Below are 20804 nucleotides of genomic sequence, written 5' to 3'. Positions count from 1 at the left end.
CAGCTTCTGAGGGTGCATTCAGGCTTACTTATTTGCATATTAAACCAATGCCATCTTCTTCTTCAAGTCCTAAAACTCAATCCATGCCTAGAAAACTGACGCCCAGACCGCATGGTCAGGCCCCTATGCCTAAAAAACAAATAAGAATGGCTGAAGACCTTATAGGTTCATAGGTTCATACTAGGCTATCTGCCCTAGGGCATCTACAAGCCTAGCCAGAGTGTATGTGGCTTACACCACCCCTTAGGATGAGAATACTACGCCCTTTTAGGGTTTAGTTTACTATGCCTCTGTCTAGTAGTGACACAGAGATGACCCCCGGGGTAAACCTACGATCTCCCATCCACTCGTCGAGATTTCTCTTGAATAGAGTCAGTGAGGGGCTCCGCCTAACATGGACTGGGATTCTGTTCCAGAGTGTAGGGAGCCTCTGGGTTATGAATCTGTCCCTCCAGCACGTTCTATTTATTTCTGTGTTGAGGTTTAAGTCACTTGTTCTCGTGGCTCTGATGGATTTGGATTTTCTGAGGTGGAGCATGTCCATTAATTCAGGATTGGACATGGCCTTGTACGTCAGGCACAGTTCACCTCTGAGTAGGCGGTATGCAACTGAATAGAGCTGGAGTTTTTTCAGTCGGGCAGCATATGACATATGTTTAAGACCCTTTATCCTCTTGGTGAGGAACTTTTGGGGTCTTTCCAACTGCTGCAGGTGTCGGGTGAGATACATCCCAAATGGGGCATTGTACTCAATCATTGGCCTGATAAGAGAAGAGTACAGGGGCACAATGACCTCTCTTGATCTAGATGTGAAACCCTTCATGATAAGGTGGGCAATATAGAAGGTCTTCCTAACCACTTTGGCAATGTGAGTGTCAAATGAGAGGTTACTGTCAACCTGGGTCCCTAGGTCCCTGATTACCTCTTCCATACTTAATGGATTACCGCCTATGTGGTAATTTGTCGGTACCTTGTTTTTCCCAAAGGGTATGATTATACATTTTTTGGCGTTCAGCTTAAGGCCATGGCTCTGGCACCAATTGTCCGTTTCTATGAGGCCTCTCTGAAGGATGTTTGTGTCCGCTGGAGTATCAATTATGGCGCCCAGTTTGCAGTCATCTGCAAACTTTGTCAGCCACAATCCTCCTATGTTTCCTTGTACCTCAGAAAAATAAATGCCGAACAAGAGGGGTCCCAGGACTGAGCCCTGTGGGACACCGCTTGTGACTGGCTTAGAGTCTGACATAGCTCCAGCAACTCTGACCCTGTGGGTTCTGTCCTTGAGCCAGTTTGCAACCCATCTTGTGACATATGGGTTTACATTTAAGCTGGTGAGTTTGTCTATGATGCCCGAGTAGGGTATTGTGTCAAAGGCTTTTGCAAGGTCGAGGTAGGCTGTGTGAACTGCCTTACCCTCATCAATGGCCTTAGTGACTGTTTCAAAAAAGTCGACCAAGTTCAAAAGGCAGGATCTGCCCTTGACAAAGCCAAATTGGGTAGGATCCAATGTCTGTAGCTCCCCAATGTCTTTGTTTGAGTTCCATAATGATCCTCTCCATAGCTTTGCAGACCAGGCTCGTCAAGCTTATGGGGCGGTAATTTCCAGGGTCCGTAGAAGCACCGCCTTTGTGAAGTGGGACCACTGTTGCCGTACGCCACTCTTTGGGTACATATCCTGTAGTAAGGCTAAGATTAAACAGCAGCCTTATGTGTGGGTTTAGTTCCTCTTGGAGTTCATGTAGCACACAGCCCGGGACACCATCCGGTCCCATTGATGCTGTGTTTTAGCTTTAGAGAGGGCGGCTCTCACCTGGGCATCTGAGATGTTAGGGAGGCTACACTCTGCTGGGATAGTTATTTCTCCTTTTGGGGGGGGGGGAGGAGAAATTTGCACTGAACCTGTCTGCCAGAATGTTGGCAATGTCAGTGGGTTCAGTGCATTTTGTGTCATTTTGGACTAACTCTGAGCATATCTGGGAGTTTCCACCCAGGTTTCTAACATAGCTAAAGATGGCCTTGTGATTGTCTTTTGTGTCTTTTATGATTTTTCTCTCAAAGTTGGCCTTGGATGATTTTATGAGTGATCGTAGTATTTTGCTAGTACTGATCAGAGATGCCTTTCCTTTTAGGGATTTTGCTCTGTCATGTAGTAGCTTCCTCCTCCTGTTGTAAAGTTTGTTTATGGCTGGGGTCCACCAGACCGGGTGCCTGCCTTTGGGGGAATGGGTCTTGGTTTTATGTGGGATTGCATGATCCATGCATTCTTGAAGGTGCCCATAGAAGGCATTTGCAAAGGATTCAGCAGTGTGGGTTGTGGTTTCCACTGGCTCAGGGGCCTTGAAAGATACCACTTCAGTCTTAAGAAGTGTGAAGTTTGCTTTTGAGAAGTTCTTCACTGTGGTCTTTTGTGCAGGGGGTGGGGGCGGGATGTGGATTTCCAGTGAGATTAAGTTATGGTCTGATCTTACCAAAGAGGGATGTACTTCCGGTGTGGAGCATTTTGTCCCCATGTTTGTGATGATCAGGTCTAGTATATTGTCTCCTCTTGTGGGAATGGTGACTAGTTGTTCCATTGCATTTGAGTTTATGAATTCTAGGAACCTTTGGGCTAGGGTGTTGGGGCTTGAGTAATGTTCCCAGTCTATGTTTGGGTAGTTGAAGTCTCCCAAAATGATGGTATTTGGAGAGACATTCATACTCTCCAGTGTCTTCAGGAAGGCTGTGTGGGGTTCCTGAGTTTGAGAGGGTGGTCTGTAGCATGCTACAAAACTGTAAGGCAGTTTTGCCTATGGTTAGTTGCACCTGGGTATTCTCCGATGCTTCGTGCGTTGCCACTAACCTGGAGGTGTGGGTATCTTTGATGAAAATGGATACTCCCCCTCCTTTTGTGGTTCGGTCCAAGTTTTGGGGCCGAAAAGCATGATATGAGGTAAAACCTGATAGTGCTGGGGTGCTCTCAGGAGCCTTGAACCAGGTTTCAGTCACTGCACAGACATCGATGTTCTCCATACTGAGGAGGGCTTCGAGGACGTGCATCTTGAGGTTTAGACTTTTGGCATTGAGCAAGCATTACCCTTAGTTTTTTTCCACTTGTGTTTTCTAGGGAGGTAGGTTTGTCATTTGAGCCTTGCCCAAAAAAGGCACTATGGGGGTGGCAAGAGCCTTGGCCAATATCCGGAAGCCCAGGGGTAACAGGTGCAAGCCATCCCTTGAGAAGCAGCGTGGCTTGTCAAGCATGTCATCCCAAGCAGACAGACACTGGATCCCCTTAGAATGACACCAGTAATTAAGCCAATTGTTAAAACTGATCATTTTGTCTTTGTACTGTGGCATCATTCTTGGTGAGGGTAAGATGCTGGTCAGGGTCACACCGGCCTGGGCTACATAATCAGAGAGCTCCTCTATGTCTCTTTTCATGTAGTCCAGGGAGGTACGTCTCAGGTCGTTCACACCGGCATGTACAATGACTGAGTCATATTTGTACTTGCTGTGGAGTGACCTGAGTGCTTGTGTTATGTGGCGGATTCTAGCTCCCGACAGGCAGCTTACTGTGACCCTCTCCTTGTTCAGTCTGGTGAGCGGGACGTCAGTGTGCCTGACTATGGAGTCACCTATTACAAGTGTGTCTGGCATGTTGTTTGGCCTTAAGGGCTATGACTGTTTAGCACACTGACTTTGTGAACTATGTGTTGCATGTGCCATGTCTTGAGGTGGTGGTTGCTTGGGTGTCTGCTTTGGAGGCCTCTGTTGTTTTGGTAGATTTTTAATCAGCGCCTCCGAGTATGTTTTTGTGTGTTTAGTTTGCAGTTGTGATAGTTCTATGTGAGACTGGGTTTGTGGTGTGCGTGGTTACCTTATTACTCTAATCAGGGAAAGCCACCCTTCCCCCACTAAGAGACCTAGGATTGATTTTCCTTCTGATTCTTCTTATCAGGGCTCTGAAATTTTTGTTTCCACTGATGACCAGGAATTACCCTTAATTACCTATGAGGATTCTGATGCAGAGGACTCCATTCCTCTGCTTCCCCTCCAGAGGATTTCTCTTTTGGTGAAACCTTGCATACTCTTAGGGAGCATTTTCGCTGGGAAAGCCAGGATTACTGTGACTCCAAAAAGAGGCTTAGGGATTTCGTACCCCTGCCCCAACACAGGCCTTTAACTATACCTTTTGTACTGGACATTGTTGATGATGCCTTCTCAGAATCTAGCCTGGCCCCTGACTCTTTACCTCCTACTCCCAGAAAACCTGATAGGTATTACAAGGTTCCTAACTCTCACAAGTTCCTTTTTAAAAACCCTACGGCGGATCCTGAGACCATTTCACAGGGACCCAAGGCATTAAGGCTACTACTGCAAAAAATCCTACCCCCTCTGATAGAGATTCCAGAGCGCTGGATAGATGGGGTAAGAATGGGGTAAGAAGGTATACACTTCTGCAACCTTGGCCATTAGTGCCTTAAACTGCCAGTTTCATGTTAAAGTATCAGCAGCATATTATTGGATTGCTTAAACAGAAAATGATGTTGATTCCTGACTGTGCTGAAAATAAAAAATTACATGATTTAATGCATTCTGCTGAACAAGTTGGAAAACATACTTTGCAATGTGGTTTTGATTCATTAGAGGCATCTTGCAGGGCTGCTGTCACTGGGTCTGTAGTTAGAAAGGCATGCTTGGCTTAAGAACCAATCTTTGCCAGATCATGTTAAGGCTAAATTGCTGGATGCTCCCTTAAACCAAGACCGCCTGTTTGGCAACAAAGCAGAAGTGGTACTTTAAAAGAAGGAGGAAAAAGCTAAATCTATGCAAACTGTTAAAGATTTCCTGCAAGTACAGCCTCCCAGATTTAGTAGTCTTTGGTCCTCTAAGCATTGGTCCTTTCCTGCCTCTTCCAGGCCTTCTCAGTCCAAACCGAGAACCAGCAGAGCACCCAGGCTGCAGTCCCAAGGGATTCACAGGACTAAGCAGTGGGGGACTCCCACTTCCAAAGCAGGAAGTAGTAAGACTTCCCCTATGGTAAACTGTCTCAATGACTTACCTTTAAACCTTCCAAGCCCTGCTCAACTGACTGTTCCTTTAGGGGCAAGATTGCCCTGCATGCAAAAAATTGGGAACTCATTACCCAGGACAAAAGGGTTTTAAGTATAGTTTCCCAAGGATACAGATTCCACTTCCACTCCTTACCAACCCCAAACGGTTGGCCAGACCTACCCCCAAATCAGTGGGCAGAGCCTCAAAAGCAAGTTCTCTCTCTCTTAAGCATCAGGGCTATTCGGCCTGTCCCAGAAGAAGAATGGGGACAAGGTTTGTACTCGAAACTTTTTCTGGTACTCAGAAAAGACAATTCCCGTTATCCTATCCTGGACCTGTCTATCCTAAACAATTTTTGGTAATCCCAAACATCAAGATTCTAACTCTTCATCAGCTGCTTCCTTTGCTAGGCAAAGATGCCTGGTTGGCAACACTGGATTTAAAGGAAGCTTACCTGCACATCCCAATAAGGGAATCTTGCAGAAGATACCTACGCTTCAAAGCAGGCTACATGCACTATCAGTTCTCTCCACTGCCCTTTGGCGTATCTACTGCACCCAGGGTATTCACAAAGTGCCTAGCTCCAGTCATTGCTTTTTGCAGGCAAAGCAATATTCAAATTTACCCATACGTGGACGATTGTCTAATTGAGGCAGAAAGCCAGGACATACTATTGAATCATCTGGCATTTGTAAAGAAATTGCTAACCTCTCTGGGGTACACCATAAACGAAAATAAATCACATCTTGTACCCTGCCAGCAAATTGTATTCCTGGGAGCAAGCTTGAATACAACTTCCCAGATGGACCACCTCACGCCAGAGAAACAAGTTCATCTGACAGCCTACTTCAAGCTACTGGCCACAAAGACCCAGCTGTCTGCAAGGAAAATACTGCAAGCCATGGGCTTCATGGCCTCCTGCATTCTACTAATTCCATATGCAAGACTGCATATGAGAAAACTACAATGGTATCTAAAAAGCCTATGGTGTCAACATTCTCAGGATCTAGAATTAATGATTCCCATCATACCTTGTCTACAGCTAGAGCTCCTTTGGTGGGCAGAGGCCTGCCACCAAACCAAGGGACTGCCATTCAGTCTACCCCCTGCCCCCCAAACCCTAACAATAAACGCATCAGACTGTGCATGAGGGGCTCACTTGGCAAGGCAGTGCGTTCAGGGCAAATGGAACCCAAGTCAAATGCACCTGCATGTCAGTCAAAAAGAAATGTTAGCTGTACAGAATGTTCTGACAGCCTTCAAGGACCACATTCTTCCAGGACAATTATTGGTAAAGACGGACAGCACCACTATTATGTGGTACATAAATAAGCAGGGAGGAACCCACTCATACCCTCTCTGCAGACTAGCCATGGCTCTGTGGAACACAGCCTTGAGCTACCAAGTGCACCTACAGGCTCAATTCCTGCCAGGAACGCTAAATACGCTGGCAGATGACCTAAGCAGAAGTCTCACGGACCCACATGAGTGGAAACTGGAACCAAAGATATTCAACATGTTGGGAAACAAATGGGGGAGCCCAGAGATAGACCTGTTTGCCTCCTTCCAGAAATACCAGTTGGACAAATTCTGCACAAGGACTCCCCACAAAACAAGCTTGGAAAGTGGATGCCCTGTCCTTCACCTGGAAAAACCTATGGGTTTATGCCTTTCCCCCTCTGCCTCTCCTCTCGAAGGTACTACTAAAGATCAAACAGGACAAACCAAGTACAATACTTGTCGCACCAGACTGGCCACACCATCACTGGTACCCCCTCTTACGCAGTGTGTCACTGCTGGCACCTGCCTCAGACCCCTACCCTGCTGTCCCAGCAGGAGGGCCAGATTTTGCACCCACAGCTTCAAACCTTGAACCTGGCAGCCTGGCTAATTACCCTCAGTAAACAAGTGATGGATGTCATTTTGGAGCCAAGGAGGCCTAGTACTAGAAAATCCTATGCTGAAAAATGGAAAAGATTCTGTTCCTGTAGCCAAACTCCAGGGATGGGCACAGCAGCGCCCAATTTACCTCAGATTCTTCAATACTTAACTGAAATGCTTCACAAGGGCCTTTCCTTTTCCTCCATCATAATTCATGCCTCAGCCATTTCAGCTCATTACAATACAGAACCAGCCCTCTTCTCTCATCCACTGTTGAGGGAGTTCATCAGAGGGACCAAAAACTTAAGACCACCCAGGAGAGCCCCTACTCCAGCCTGGGACCTCAACTTTGTATTGGAAAAACTCTCTCTACCTCCATTTGAGCCAGCTGCAAATGCAGAATTGAAATTCCTTTCTTGGAAAACAACCTTCCTTTTAGCCATCACTTCAGCAAGAAGAATGTCTGAATTACAGGCCCTCATGGCAGTCGAGCCTTTCATCATCTTTCATGCAGACAGGGTGTCCCTCAGGACCAGTCCCTCCTTCATGCCCAAGGTGGTATTCAGTGTGGCCCTTAATCAGTCCATTCATTTGCCAACTTTCTTTTCTAATCCACAGAACAAAGGGAAATGAATAATGCACTCATTGGACGTGCACAGACAACTTAGATTTTACTTGGACAGGACTAAACCTCTCAGGAAATCTGAACAGCTGCTGGTTGCATTTGCTGCTTGGGCAGCGGGAAAGGCCATTTCAAAGCAAACCATTTTTAAGTGGATAGGCCACTGCATTCATTTCTGCTATAAGCACCATGAAAAACCTACCCCACAGGGGATTAGACCACATTCAGCCAGGGCTGCATCTTCCTCTACAGCCTTTCTCAGAGGTGTCCCTACCAGGGACATCCTTGAAGCTGCTACCTGGAGTTCTGTACATTCCTTCACCAAGCATTACCACTTGCCAGTTTTTTCTAAATCCAGAGCTGGTTTTGCCACTGCAGTCTTGCAGGGCCTTATAGATGGCCGTAATGCTATCTAATTACCTCCTCCCATCCTTAGCTTTGTGAATTTACCCAAATGTGATGACTGCAACAGTGAAACATGTAGAACATAGTACAGTTGTACACACTTACCATAAAAGTAGATGTTCAAGTGTATTCACTGTTGCAGTCCCGGTTACCCTCCCTCCAGCCCCCTGACTTCTATTGCCTATACCTCTATTCTTGTTTACTGTGCTTAAAGCTTTTTGGTGTATTTTGTTGGAGGTGTAACCTTGTATATAATTGCTTCCCATTATGGTGGCACCTGACATCTGGGGCAAGAAAAACTGATGTAATGGCGTCAGCTGCATGCTTTATACCCCTGCCTACCTGACGTCATGGAAGATGAGACAGCAACCGATGCAGGACCTAAGACTTTGATAATCAGGCCGACTGAGGGCTACTGCAAGCAGATAACCCAAATGTAATGACTGCAACAGTGAATACACTCAAACATCTGCATTTCTGGTAAGTGTACACAACTGTACTTTTTTGGATTGTAATTGTACTGTATGATTGTCTTTTTTGTTTATGTGACTATATTTCCTTTGTATGTAACTTTGTGGAGCTTTTCTCCCCGGACTTCCATTCAAAATGGGCTCTTTTCAGGCCCAATGGACTTTCCCGGTTAACAAACGCAATAAATAAATGTATGGAGTAAGAATGATTATGATGTGGCAAGATATATGGAATGAAATTAAAAGATAATGAAACACTGAAAAAGCTGGAAGTTATTGAGTATGGGTAAAGATAGTAAGATATTAGCAGCAAAAATGTTTTAGTCCCTTTATTTTTATTTGCAGGTTAGGCACATTTTTGTCAACCAGAGAAGTTGTGGATGGTAATAGAGTTGAAGGAGTTTAATTCTGAGGGGAAGAGAGGAAGAGTAAAGTGGTGTAAGCTGATTCTCCCCTCATAACAAGGTGTTCTAAGATTACCTGATATTAAAGGTTGCTTTAGCGCTACAATGCATTTTAGGGCTTAAATACATAAAACAAGTCAAAGTGGAATGGGATGATGATGAAACGGGGGTGGGGCAGTTTGAGCAATTAGGAGAAAGTAGGATTTTGGATGCAGGTCCTTAAAGAGAACATCAGCAGTAACAGCCATGCACAGTTTCATATTTATAAAGTAGCAGAAACTATTCTAAGCCAACACAGGAATGGAGAAAGGAAATTTTGCTAATAGGGATGCCCGCATGTAGGGTTTCATGAAATAACAAGAGGGGTAGAATTTACTGGAGGAAATTGGCAAGGGAACCAATGTATTGGGAGCAAATAACTAAGAAGCAAAAGGTAATAGAGTGGGATGAGGCTAAGAAGAAGCGTGGACTGCAGGTTAGAACCTGCCTTACCTACCAGGGATTGATAACCAAGTATAGGCAAAGAGAAAGGGATGGGAAGTATTAAGAGAGACCATCTCAAGCAGAATGTTTAGTTGAGTCTAAAACAGAGGCTGCTGTGTACAAAAATGACAATTAGTGGGGAATATAAAATATTGCATAACAATTATGAGAAACTAGAAAAGACTGGCAAAAGAGAATGGAGAAGCTGTTTATAAAGGAACAATATGAGGATATCTGTATGGTTCCCGAGTATGCAACAAAGTCCAGAAGGTTTAGGATTTTTGCATAGAAGTTTGCATAGGTATTTTATCACCCAAGTAGATTTTGGAGATTTTTTTCCCCTTAGGTAAATATAAATACTGAAGTTTTGATAAGAAAGAGGGAGTTAACTAGGTACATGACTTTGAGGGATATAATTATTTGGCAGGTTTAAAAAAATCTCTGAAGTGTACAGTCAAATGTTCAGGGAAGCAAATGGTTTGTAGCTAAGTAAATTATTCTTTTAAGCTGGGATCCAAGATCTGAGTTACCTAGACTTAGTAATAGGTTTAATGTTATTGGCTGTCAAGAAAAAAGCAATTGCTAGAAAATGGAAATCAAAATCTAAACCATCTGTAACTGAAGTACTAAATGTTGTAAGCGAGATAAAAAAAAAAAAAAGTGGTGGGTGGTGTAGATCAATATGTGTGTATACCTTGTAACTGAAATACTAAATATTGTACGCGAGATAAAAAAAAAAGTGATGGGTGGTGTAGATCAATATTTGTGTATATACCTTTAAGAAGCTGTCCAAGGGCTTGCACTAGAGTATAAATACTGAGCATGTGTGAGCCTGACTGCCATTTTGTAGTTAGCTGTTGCGATGTAAGCATGTATGTATGCAAGCTGTCTTTAATTAGTTCATTCGTATTTAAAGATGCTGCTATCCATCCTGATTTGTTTGTATATTTTAAAGCATTTGAACGAAACCCCAAGCCTTCTTGTTTTATGTATCAGAGACAAACAAGTGACATCATGTTGGAAGCGCCATGTCTAAAGGGCATGATATCAGAACCAACATATTTAAAAGGGCCTGAAGTCAGAACTGGCATACCAAAGGGACATAAAACGGCTTTGCTAAAATGATTAGAAGCACTTGGCTATGGCTGGAGAAATGTACATGAGTGGATCATTTCTAAAATGGGCAAAACTTTGCAAAATAGGTCAGAAACAAATTTCAGGTATTAAAACTTGCTCAGCACTATTTCTTTCGCATAATATGAAATGAGGCATACAGAATGTTCTAAATAATGGCACAAACAGATATGTACGTTATTGATAAAAATATTCAAATTACTACAGAAAATGTTTGAAATAAAGTTCGAATTGCATAAAACGAATAAAATAAAAGGAAATGACTGCATTTTCGCAAAGCATATGCATTTTCATACTAAGCAAAGATATCTGAGTTTTCAGATGTGTATAAAGTTTTCTCATGTTTGCACAGTGTTACTGTAAAGCTATCTCACAGAGTGCAGTCATTACAAGGCATATTTCGCAGAGTACAGTCATTACAGAGCATATTTCGCAGATTGCAGCCATTACAGAGCATATTTCGCAAAGTAAAGTATTTCAAAGAGTTTATTGTGCATTTGAATTTTATTACAAGCTCACAGACCTGTGTGTACATAATTACAAGGGCCATATTTTCACTGTTTGTGTATACTTTGTGGGCATGGCAGAAGGATTATGAAACCCATTACACTTGTGTTTGACAGTAATATTGCTGAGAACTGGAGAGTGTTTGAGCAAGAGCATGCCGTTTTCATACAGGCTGCATTTTCTGATAAAGATGATCATACAAAGGCATTTATTCTACTTAATTTAGCTGGGTCAGAAGCCTTTGAAAGGGAGCTCTCATTTGTGTATGCACCTGCTGTCTATACAGGAAAGGGGGAAAACAGTCATATTGTTGTACCGGCTGAGTCCAGGGAGGACCCACAGTGCTTAAAATGTAAATTTAAAGAAATTTGTAAACCCCAGACAAATGTTGTTATGGAAAGGCACTTATTTTACACAAGGGATCAAAAGCCTGGTGAAACTTTTGCAGCATATATAACTGACAAGAGAAATAAAACTAACACGTGCAGAGATTTTGTGACTTAAGGGATGAGTTGATAAAGGGTAGATATACCTTTAAGAAGGTATCCAGGGGCTTGCACTAGAGTATAAATACTGCGCATGTGCGAGCCTGACTGCCATTTTGTAGTTAGCTGTTGAGATGTAAGCATGTATGTATTTAAGCTCTGTTTAACTAATTTGTTCATATTTAAAGATGCTGATATCCATCCTGATGTGTTTGTATATATTAAAGCATCTGAACGAAACCCCAAGTCTTGTTTTATATATTAGAGACAAACGAGTGATAGGTGGGATCTTTAGAAAAGTGATGGAGCAAATTACATTGAAATAAATGGAATTTGTGGGAGCAATACATGTAAAATAATGTTCAAAGGGAGGAGTGAGGTTTAAGGGAAGGTAGAACTTTAGTAGTTTATGTAATGGAGTGAATGAAAATTGTTAAAACATGTATTGCATGAAAGTAAGAATGGAAATGTTACTTTAGTTTTTTTCTTTTCTGTTACTGTATTTGTACTCATGTTTGTTTAAAATGTGGTGATTTAATAAGGATGTTTAAAAAACAAGCTTGGTCCACTATTTCAATTATTATTAAAGGTAACTTTTCTTGTTAAAACAATTTTCATATCAACAGCTCCATTATTTTATAGGCTGTTCTGTGAGCTTGAATGCAAAATTCTTCTTTCTCTGAATTTCAGTTCACACATTATACAAACTTTACAAATAGGGTGAACCATATCAAGAACATGACATGAAACTGTACAGTATACTCTGTGTATATTAGTGAGGAGCAAGTTATGTCTTGTCTTTAAGTCTCTAACTAATGATAGTTTGAGTGGGTCTTTGTATGTATCTGGTTGAACAGTGTTGTGGTATTCAGTATCATGTATACTGATGGTATGTGATCAAATTAAACCAAACAGTTGGAGCTTATCCATCTCATAGTCAATACCAAACTATAAAAATAGATTTCCAACAGAAGTGAAAAAAGACAAATCATTGAGTGTTTTTAAGTTCAAATTAGATAAATATTTACAAGACAGGAAGCATATGTTTGGAATGAAGGAGTCTATATGACTTGAAGATCATATAATCAGTATGCTGCTAAAATAACTATGAAACATGTACTACTGCCATTTTCAGCCTTATTTTGTAGGTTTACCTTCACTGGTATTTACTAGACGTGGTCCAAGAGATCATTGAAGAGTCTTAGCCAAAAACAGGTTGGGCCTAGATCCGCATGGACCTTCTTTTTTAATACATAGCCCAAGGGCACTGTCTGGTTAAGTGACTTGCTCAGTCACACATTAAGCAGGTGAAGGCTAAATAAACATCATATGCTTGCCAGATAAAACAAACTGGAAATAGCTCACTAATACTTCACCTTAATCTACCATGCTAGTTGTTAGGCATTGACCAGACTTAGTTCATTTCTTCCGTGAATGCAACACATTTGCATGCTTAGACTTGGCACACACTGTAAATAAAATATTTTGTGATACACTGATTTTGCTGTCATTCTTTGCAGGGATATGGTTTAAACGATAAGCATTAAACTTCCTTTATCTCTTTTTGATGTATGCTTTCTTAAAATGTGTTTTTTCTTAATTCTTCAAGCTGTATGTCTGATTCTTCCAAAAGCATTGCATCTGAAGAGTTTACAGCTTTGAGCCGCATATTTCTCATTGCACATCTAACAACAGTTATTAGGTTTATTATTTTTGAATGAACACTTTTTACAGGTTTTGTTCTTGTATATACCAATGCAGTTTTATATATAAGCGTTGTACACTTTGCTTTCACTGCTAAGCAACTTGTAAGGCATTTTGTGTTAACTTAGCTTCAGAGCAGTGCAGTGGCATAACAGTTAACATTGCTGCCTTACACTGCTCTATTCCCAGTTCTTTGGGGGGGACTTATGTATGAAGTTTGCACATCCTCACCATGTATGTAACTTTTCATTTAGTCTTCCTCTTTCCACTTTCCTTCCGCATCCCAAGGACAAGCAGTAGGTGAATTTGATACTCCTTACTTTACTGTAGGTGTGCAAACACACCTTCGTACATTCATAGGTTAGTATTCGGCTATCTGCTTTTGCAGGGTTATTTTAAGCCTAGCCAGATTTCCCAACACAAATGTTGTGAATCCCTATCTTGTGGTGGAATGATCTCCCATGTAAGAATAGTTTGTTTGCCTTGAATCCTCTGAGTGCCAGAATAGTTCTGGTTCACACTTGACCCTAAGTCGGTTTATGTATTTAGAGAACAAATTAATTAATTTAGCTGCAGACAGTATTAGCCATATTGCCATTTTGAAAGAGACCTTGCTGTCTTGCAGCATATGTTTTAAAATTCCTTCCTAAATACATTCCATAAGTGAATCTCGGCCAAGTCACATAGGTTGGTGACAAAAGTATTAAGTAGTCTTTCTTGAGTGAAACTTACTATTTCAAAGGTTTAGGTTTAATATGACTTTTTTAGCAAATTTACCAACTTCTTGTAGACATTTTCATCAGACACTATATTTTTTTATTAAAGTATAATTGCATTTACAGTTGTTAGAATTTCTCTCATATTCTCATTAGCACCAAAATACTTCTATTGTTTTACAGTTTCTTCCATGGTAGGATTGTCATTATAACTGAGCACCTACACTTCCCATTTTCTCTCCTTCCATCTCCTTTGAGCTTGTTTCAGATATTGAAATTTCTGTTCATCTTAAGGATAATGTTGAATAGAAACAGTGTTACATCTTGTAAAAGAAAGTCCAACTCCTTTTTTAATTAACAGCATATTCTTGCCAAATGAAGCATTTAAGTTCTTTTGTCATATTGCAAGGATCTGTTCAGTTTACACAGGATTAGGCGAGAAGAATGTTGAAGATTCTTGTGACCTGAACTTTTGCACAGTTTAATGTAGGCAGAGTCTGTCCCTAGTAAAACTGCTGATTATATTTTCTAATTGGAATTACACTGGCTGCAAAAGAATCTGTTGAAGATAACTTGTGCAGCAGTGTTTTGAAAAACTGTAAGCCTGTTAACCTTGCATATAATAAGTCTGTTATTCAGTCAGTCGTGAAGGTTTAATTGTTGTTTAATGTTCTGTAGACATGAAAGTGTTATGAACTTATGATATATTGCAGAACTGTGCTTTAGTTTCCTCATAGTGTTGTCTGACCTCAAGAAGGGATCCAGCCATTTTAACTGTACAGACTTCAGTAAAAGGCGTATTGTGTGTGCAGTGAATACGTTTTTTTTCCTTTAAAGTTTTAAGATTCCATTCTGAACTCTGGTCGCTGTCTTTGTCGTTTGCATGTTTTTCCAGTGTCTGTGTGGGTTTCCTCTGGGTACTCTGGTTTCCTGCCACAACACAGAAACATGCTGGTTGACTGGTTACACTCAAGTTGTCCATATATGTTGCATTCAGTGCTGCCGTTGTGCACGAGTTATGGCTGAAAAGGGTACATAAAGAACTAGTTTGCTTATACTATTAAACTTGTAATGCAGTAGTCAAAACAGAATGTGGCCTTCATTATAATTTTTGAAAATCCTTGCTTTTGGGGTAGTTTGAAAAGTGCAATTTTTGGTGTCATGACTAGATGAATCTTCTCTTTGCATAAGACCAAACGTGTAGAGTTACTTGAATAAGACATAGGTTCTGTACTCCTTTACAGTTTAATTTCAGCAGAATTACTTTTAAGTCTTTTTTTTTTTTTTTTTTTGTAGTAGAAACAGAAACCGTTTTCAGAAATATTTCCCTACAGTACTATAAGAACTATTTAGTGTGCCTCCTTGCATAAATTGTATTTCTGAAGATGATATACGTTTTGTTTTCCTCAGGACACCTACAATGGCAGGCGGTCTCTTCTCAATTGACAGAGACTACTTTCAAGAAATAGGAACTTATGATGCTGGTATGGACATCTGGGGAGGAGAAAACCTTGAAATATCTTTCAGAGTAAGTAAAATGTCCTGTCCATTTAGTTAATTTCTCATGTTGTGTAGGCTTTCCTTTGTTCTTACTTTTCTTACAACAGTTTAACTAAGGTTCTGGGTAGTATTTTGGCTGTTTCCTTGATAATGTTATTCCCATTCTGTTTGCAGGAGAGAGAGTCAGACAGCAATTGAAGTATAGGAAACGACGGAAAAAAAGTCAAAACATATTATTTCTCTCCCTTTCAGTAGTTGCAAACAGAATGATCGGTAAAATTAGTGCATGGCTATAATATTAATCACATCACACAACAAACGAATGAGTGCAGCAACCAGGAAAATGCTTGCTGTAACCAATACAAACACTGGCATTTTTTTAAAGACTTTTGAGACTTGCTGAATAGTTTTATTGGACTTTATTCTGATGATCTAAACATTTAATAAGTATAGATCTGCTACTGGAAGCATGGCCATATTTTCTGGGATATACTTTTCTCCTACCTCTTTGTCTCTCACTTAAGCTGTTTTTATCCAAAGCTTCTGCATCGTATGTCATGATATCACATGTCTCAGAAACTGATTGCGTAGTTTTTTAGCCTCCTGTTTGTATATTTCATAGGTTCATACTAGGCTATCTGCCCTAGGGCATTTATAAGCCTAGCCAGAGTATGTTTGGCTTTCGCCACCCATTTTAAATTAATTTTGCTATGCCCTTTTTCGAGGTTAGTATACTGTGCCTCTGTCTAACAGTGACACAGAAGTGATACCCGGGGTAAACCTACGATCTCCCATCCACTCATCAAGATTCCTGTTGAAGAGAGTCAATGAGGGACTCTGCCTAACCTGGACTGGGATTTTATTCCAGAGTGAAGGGAGCCTCTGGGTTATGAATCTGTCCCTTCAGCATGTCCTATTTATTTCAGTGCTGAGGTTCAAGTCTCTCGAGCATGTAGCTCGATGGGATTTGGATTTTTTGAGGTGCAGCATGTCCCTTAATTCCGGGTTGGACATGGCTTTATACGTCAGGCACAGGTCGCCCCTGAGCAGGCGGTATGCCACTGAGTAGAGCTGGAGTTTCTTTAACCGGGCAGCATATGGCATCTGTTTGAGCCCTTTGATCCTCTTGGTGAGGTACTTTTGGGGTCTTTCCAGTTGCTGCAGGTGTTTGGTAAGGTACATCCCAAAAGGGGCATTGTACTCGATTATGGGCCTGATGAGGGATGAGTAAAGAGGCACAATGACCTCCCCTAATCTAGATGTGAATCCCTTCATGATTAGGTGGGCTATATAAAATGTTTTTCTAACCACTTTGGCCACGTGGTTGTCAAATGAGAGATTGCTATCAACTTGGGTCCCCAGGTCCCTAATTACGTCTTCTGTACTTAATGGATTACCACCTATGTGGTAATTTGTGGGTACTTTGTTTTTGCCAAAGGGGATGACCATACACTTTTTGGCATTTAGCTTGAGGCCATGGCTCTGGCACCAGTTGTCTGTTTCTATGAGGCCCTTTTGGAGGATGCTTGTGTCGGCTGGAGAGTCGATTATGGCGCCCAGTTTGCAGTCATCTGCGAACTTGGTCAGCCACAGTCCTTCTGTGTTGGCCTGTACCTCCGAGAAATATATACCGAACAAGAGAGGTCCCAGGACTGAGCCTTGTGGGACGCCACTTGTAACTGGTTTGGAGTCCGACATGGCTCCAGCTATTCTAACCATGTGGGTTCTGTCCTTGAGCCAGTTTGCAACCGATCTAGTGACATAGGGGTTTATATTTAAGCTGGTGAGCTTATCTATAATGCCCGAGTGGGGTATTGTATCGAAGGCTTTTGCGAGGTCCAGGTAGGCTGTGTGGACCACCTTCCCTTTGTCAATGGCCTTGGTGACTGTTTCAAAGAAGTCGACCAGGTTTAAGAGGCAGGATCTGCCCTTAACAAAGCCGAACTGGGTAGTATCCAGTGTCTGTAGGTCCCCAATATCTTTATTTATGAGGTCCATGATGATCCTTTCCATAGCTTTGAAGACCACGCTAGTCAGGCTTATGGGGCGATAGTTTCCAGGATCCGTTGAGGCACCACCTTTGTGGAGAGGGACCACTGTTGCTGTACGCCACTCTTTGGGTACATATCCTGTAGTAAGGCTGAGATTGAACAGTAGTTTTATGTTTGGGTTTAGCTCTTCTTGGAATTCATGTAGGACGCAGCCCGGGACACCGTCTGGTCCCATTGATGCTGTGTTTTTTTGCTTTGGAGAGGGTGGCTCTTACCTGAGCATCTGAGATGCCAGGGGGTGGCAGCACTCTGCTGGGATAGATATTTGCCCTTTTGGTGGGGAGTGGGGAGAGAAGTTTGCGCTGAACCTGTCAGCTAGGATGTTGACAATGTCTGTGGGTTCGGTGTATTTTTTGTCATTTTGGACTAATTCTGAGCATATCTGGGAATTCCCACCCAGGTTCCTAACATAACTAAAGAAAGCCTTGTGATATGTTATCCTAAGTGTCCTGTGCAATTTTTCTCTCGAAGCTGGCCTTAGACGATTTTATGAGTGCCCTTAGTATTTTGCTAATACTGATCAGAGATGCCTTCCCTTTTTGGGATTTTGCTCTGTCATGTAGTAGCTTCCTCCTCCTATTATATAGTTTGTTTATGGCTGGCGTCCACCAGATAGGACGTCTGCCTTTGGAGGATTGGGTCTTGGTTTTATTTGGGATTGCATGATCCATGCATTCCTGAAGGTGTTCATAGAATGCATTTATAAAGGATTCTGAGGTCTGGGCTGTATTTTCCACAGGCCCGGGGGCTTTGAAGGATTCCACCTCGGTTTTGAGGAGTGTGAAATTTGCTTTAGAGAAGTTTTTCACTGTGGTTTTCTGGGCAGGGGTTGGGGTCGGGATGTGAATATCCAGTGAGATCAGTTTATGGTCTGATCTTACCAGTGAGGGATACACTTCTGGTCTGGAGCATAGAGTCCCCATGTTGGTAATGATCAGGTCCAGTATGTTTCCCCCTCTTGTGGGAATGGTAACAAGTTGTTCCATAGCATTTGAGTTTATGAATTCTAGGAACCTTTGGGCTAGGGTGTTGGAGCTAGAGTAATGCTCCCAGTCTATGTTTGGGTAGTTGAAGTCGCCCAATATAATGGTGTTTGATGTTTTGTTTATCATGCAAAAATTCTCGCCTTTCATGTCTAAAACAGTTTAGTGATAGAAGTGTTCCTTTGCCCACAAGATCATGAGAACCGCACTGGTGTTGATTGATTCATAGGATCATAGGAGATTGTAATGGTATCAACCTGGATGTCATTTTAAGCTTAGCCGTTTCAACCCAATGTAATACCATAGAAGTGCTAGTCAGTACCCAAGATTGCATTTAGTGATGACTGCCCATGTGGCTGTGTGCACTATGCCCAGTAAGAGTTTACAGTGCCCCATCTACTTGTCCAGATTCCTCTTGAACACTGTCCTAGAGGTGTTCTCTTTCACATGAATTGATAGCCTGTTCCAAAAATGTGGCAGTGCAGGGAGATAAATCTGTCTCTCCAGCATGTCCTATTTAAGTCACATGCCATACTTAAGTCCCTGGAATGGGTAGCACTAGACCTGTTTGATTTACGGTTATGCAGCAGGTTCATTAGGTTTGGGTCTTTGATTGCTGTGTAGGCCAGGCATAAGTCTCCCCTAAGAAGTCTGTATGATACAGTGTATAGTAACAGGGACTTTAGTTAGTCTGTGTAAGGCACATGCTGTATCCCCTTGATCTTTTCTGTTAGAAACCTCTGAGGTCTCTCTAATTGCTACAACTGTGTAGTACAGTACATGCCAAACGGGGAGTTATACTGAATTATGGGCCGGATAAGTGCCGAGTATAGGGGGGGTTATAACTTCTTTTGCTCTTGAGGCGATTCCTTTACTAATTGTGTGCTATGTGGAAAGCTTTCCTTACTACGGTAGACACGTGGTGGTCAAAGTTAATATTGCACTCAACCTGTGATCCCAGGTCCCTTACCACTTCATGGGTACTTAGGATATTATTGTTGAGTATTATTGTTGATTTGATAGTGTGAAGGGACATTGTTTGTGCTGAAGGGAATGATGATGCATTTCTTTGCATTCAGTTTGAGACAGTGGCTAGTACATCAGTTGTTGGTCTGCATGAGACCCTCCTGGAGTATACTAACATTTGGGAGTTCAATGATTGTGCATAGTTTGCAGTCACCTCAAACTTGGTCATCACAACCCTTTAGTTTTGACCCAAACTGAGCATGACCTGAAGCAATACACTAAGTGCAGTTAACTTAGCCGCTCAAAGATGGAAGAGGAAAATGCCTCAGGCCTACTGTGCTACTTGGAAAATGGAGGTGGTTTAGAATATGAGAAGTAGGAGGATGTGATAAGATCACATGTGTAGGCCCAGACCTGTGCACCAACTGAAAGCAAAAGAAATTGAGGGCAGACGGTGGTCAGTCTGTCCTAGAAGCAAGTCCATCCTCAGTATGTAATCCTTATTGCCATTATTGGGTCCTTACTCTCAGCTAGTGAGGACTAGAGTTTCAGCCTTTCTTCTAATTTGTTAGACACTGAGGTCCGTAAGTAGCGAGGAGTATACGTTTGATGGCCACCTGAGGGTGGGGGCAAGTTGTAATCACTGCTCATCCCCTCCCCCCAGCTGAACACCCAGAGCATCCTTGCTGCAAGTCTGCTGTGAACATTAGTCCCTTGAGTCCCAATAGCAGTCAGACTCAAGGATAGTGTTCCCAAGACCTCACATTTCTGGCTTCATCATGGTTTGCTAGTCCTGAGTCACAAGGGTCTTCTGGCTCCTTCTGCTTCAAGCATCAACTGCCAGGCTTTGGTATTAGACTGTTTTATGTCTGGTGAGACCCATCTATGTAGGTGCAGAAGCACACCCTTATGGAACAGGTCTTAATGCCAGCAGATCACCTGGCTTAGTGCGGGTGTCTTGTTTGAGCCCTGCCTGTTGCAGGTATGTACCATGTCCTGGTGCTGTTACCTTATACCCATTGCAGGCTGCAGACCACTCTCTTAACTGACGTTGTGCATATCAACTGTGCAAGAGCATACCCACTCTGGAGCTGAGAGGGCAGGTCCCCTACCTTGTGGGAAGACTCAGATGTCTGTATCGCTGGGATAGTTAAGAAGTCAGACTTCCAACATGGCAAACACTCAGCTTTCCATGGGATGCCCCTTCTTTTAGAGGAGTTGTCATGCTTATAAAATGTGTGGAAGAGCTTGTGCACTGTACTGCCATTCATTTCCGTGGAAATCTGAATGAGTTTTTTGGAAAGGGTCCCTGATGAAAATCTGAGGAATGTAATTTCAGTCTGCTGAAGTACAGCTATGAATGAGGAGGAAGTGTCCAAGTCCAGAATTTGTGGTATCTTTGTATTTACACTACTCTGAGATGAAGAGTTACTATGGATAAGTAGTATGTATTTGGGAACTG

General features: G+C 42.2%; 1 protein-coding gene across 4 annotated transcripts in view; it reads left to right on the top strand.

Moving 5' to 3' along the window:
- GALNT1 (polypeptide N-acetylgalactosaminyltransferase 1) overlaps window positions 1-20804 on the top strand; it is a 1910365-nt gene that overhangs the window by 1570364 nt on the left and 319197 nt on the right. For all 4 annotated transcript variants that reach the window (XM_044065104.1, XM_044065106.1, XM_044065102.1 and 1 more), the window contains exon 7: window positions 15253-15370. In XM_044065104.1, the coding sequence (XP_043921039.1) occupies window positions 15253-15370 (118 nt within the window). The remainder of the gene's footprint in view (window positions 1-15252; window positions 15371-20804) is intronic.

This window comes from Protopterus annectens, chromosome 3.part0 (genome assembly GCF_019279795.1).
Source record: "Protopterus annectens isolate FY-2018-M chromosome 3.part0, PAN1.0, whole genome shotgun sequence".
In the NCBI taxonomy this organism is placed as follows: domain Eukaryota; kingdom Metazoa; phylum Chordata; order Ceratodontiformes; family Protopteridae; genus Protopterus; species Protopterus annectens.
This window is presented reverse-complemented; position numbering and strand designations above follow the sequence as displayed.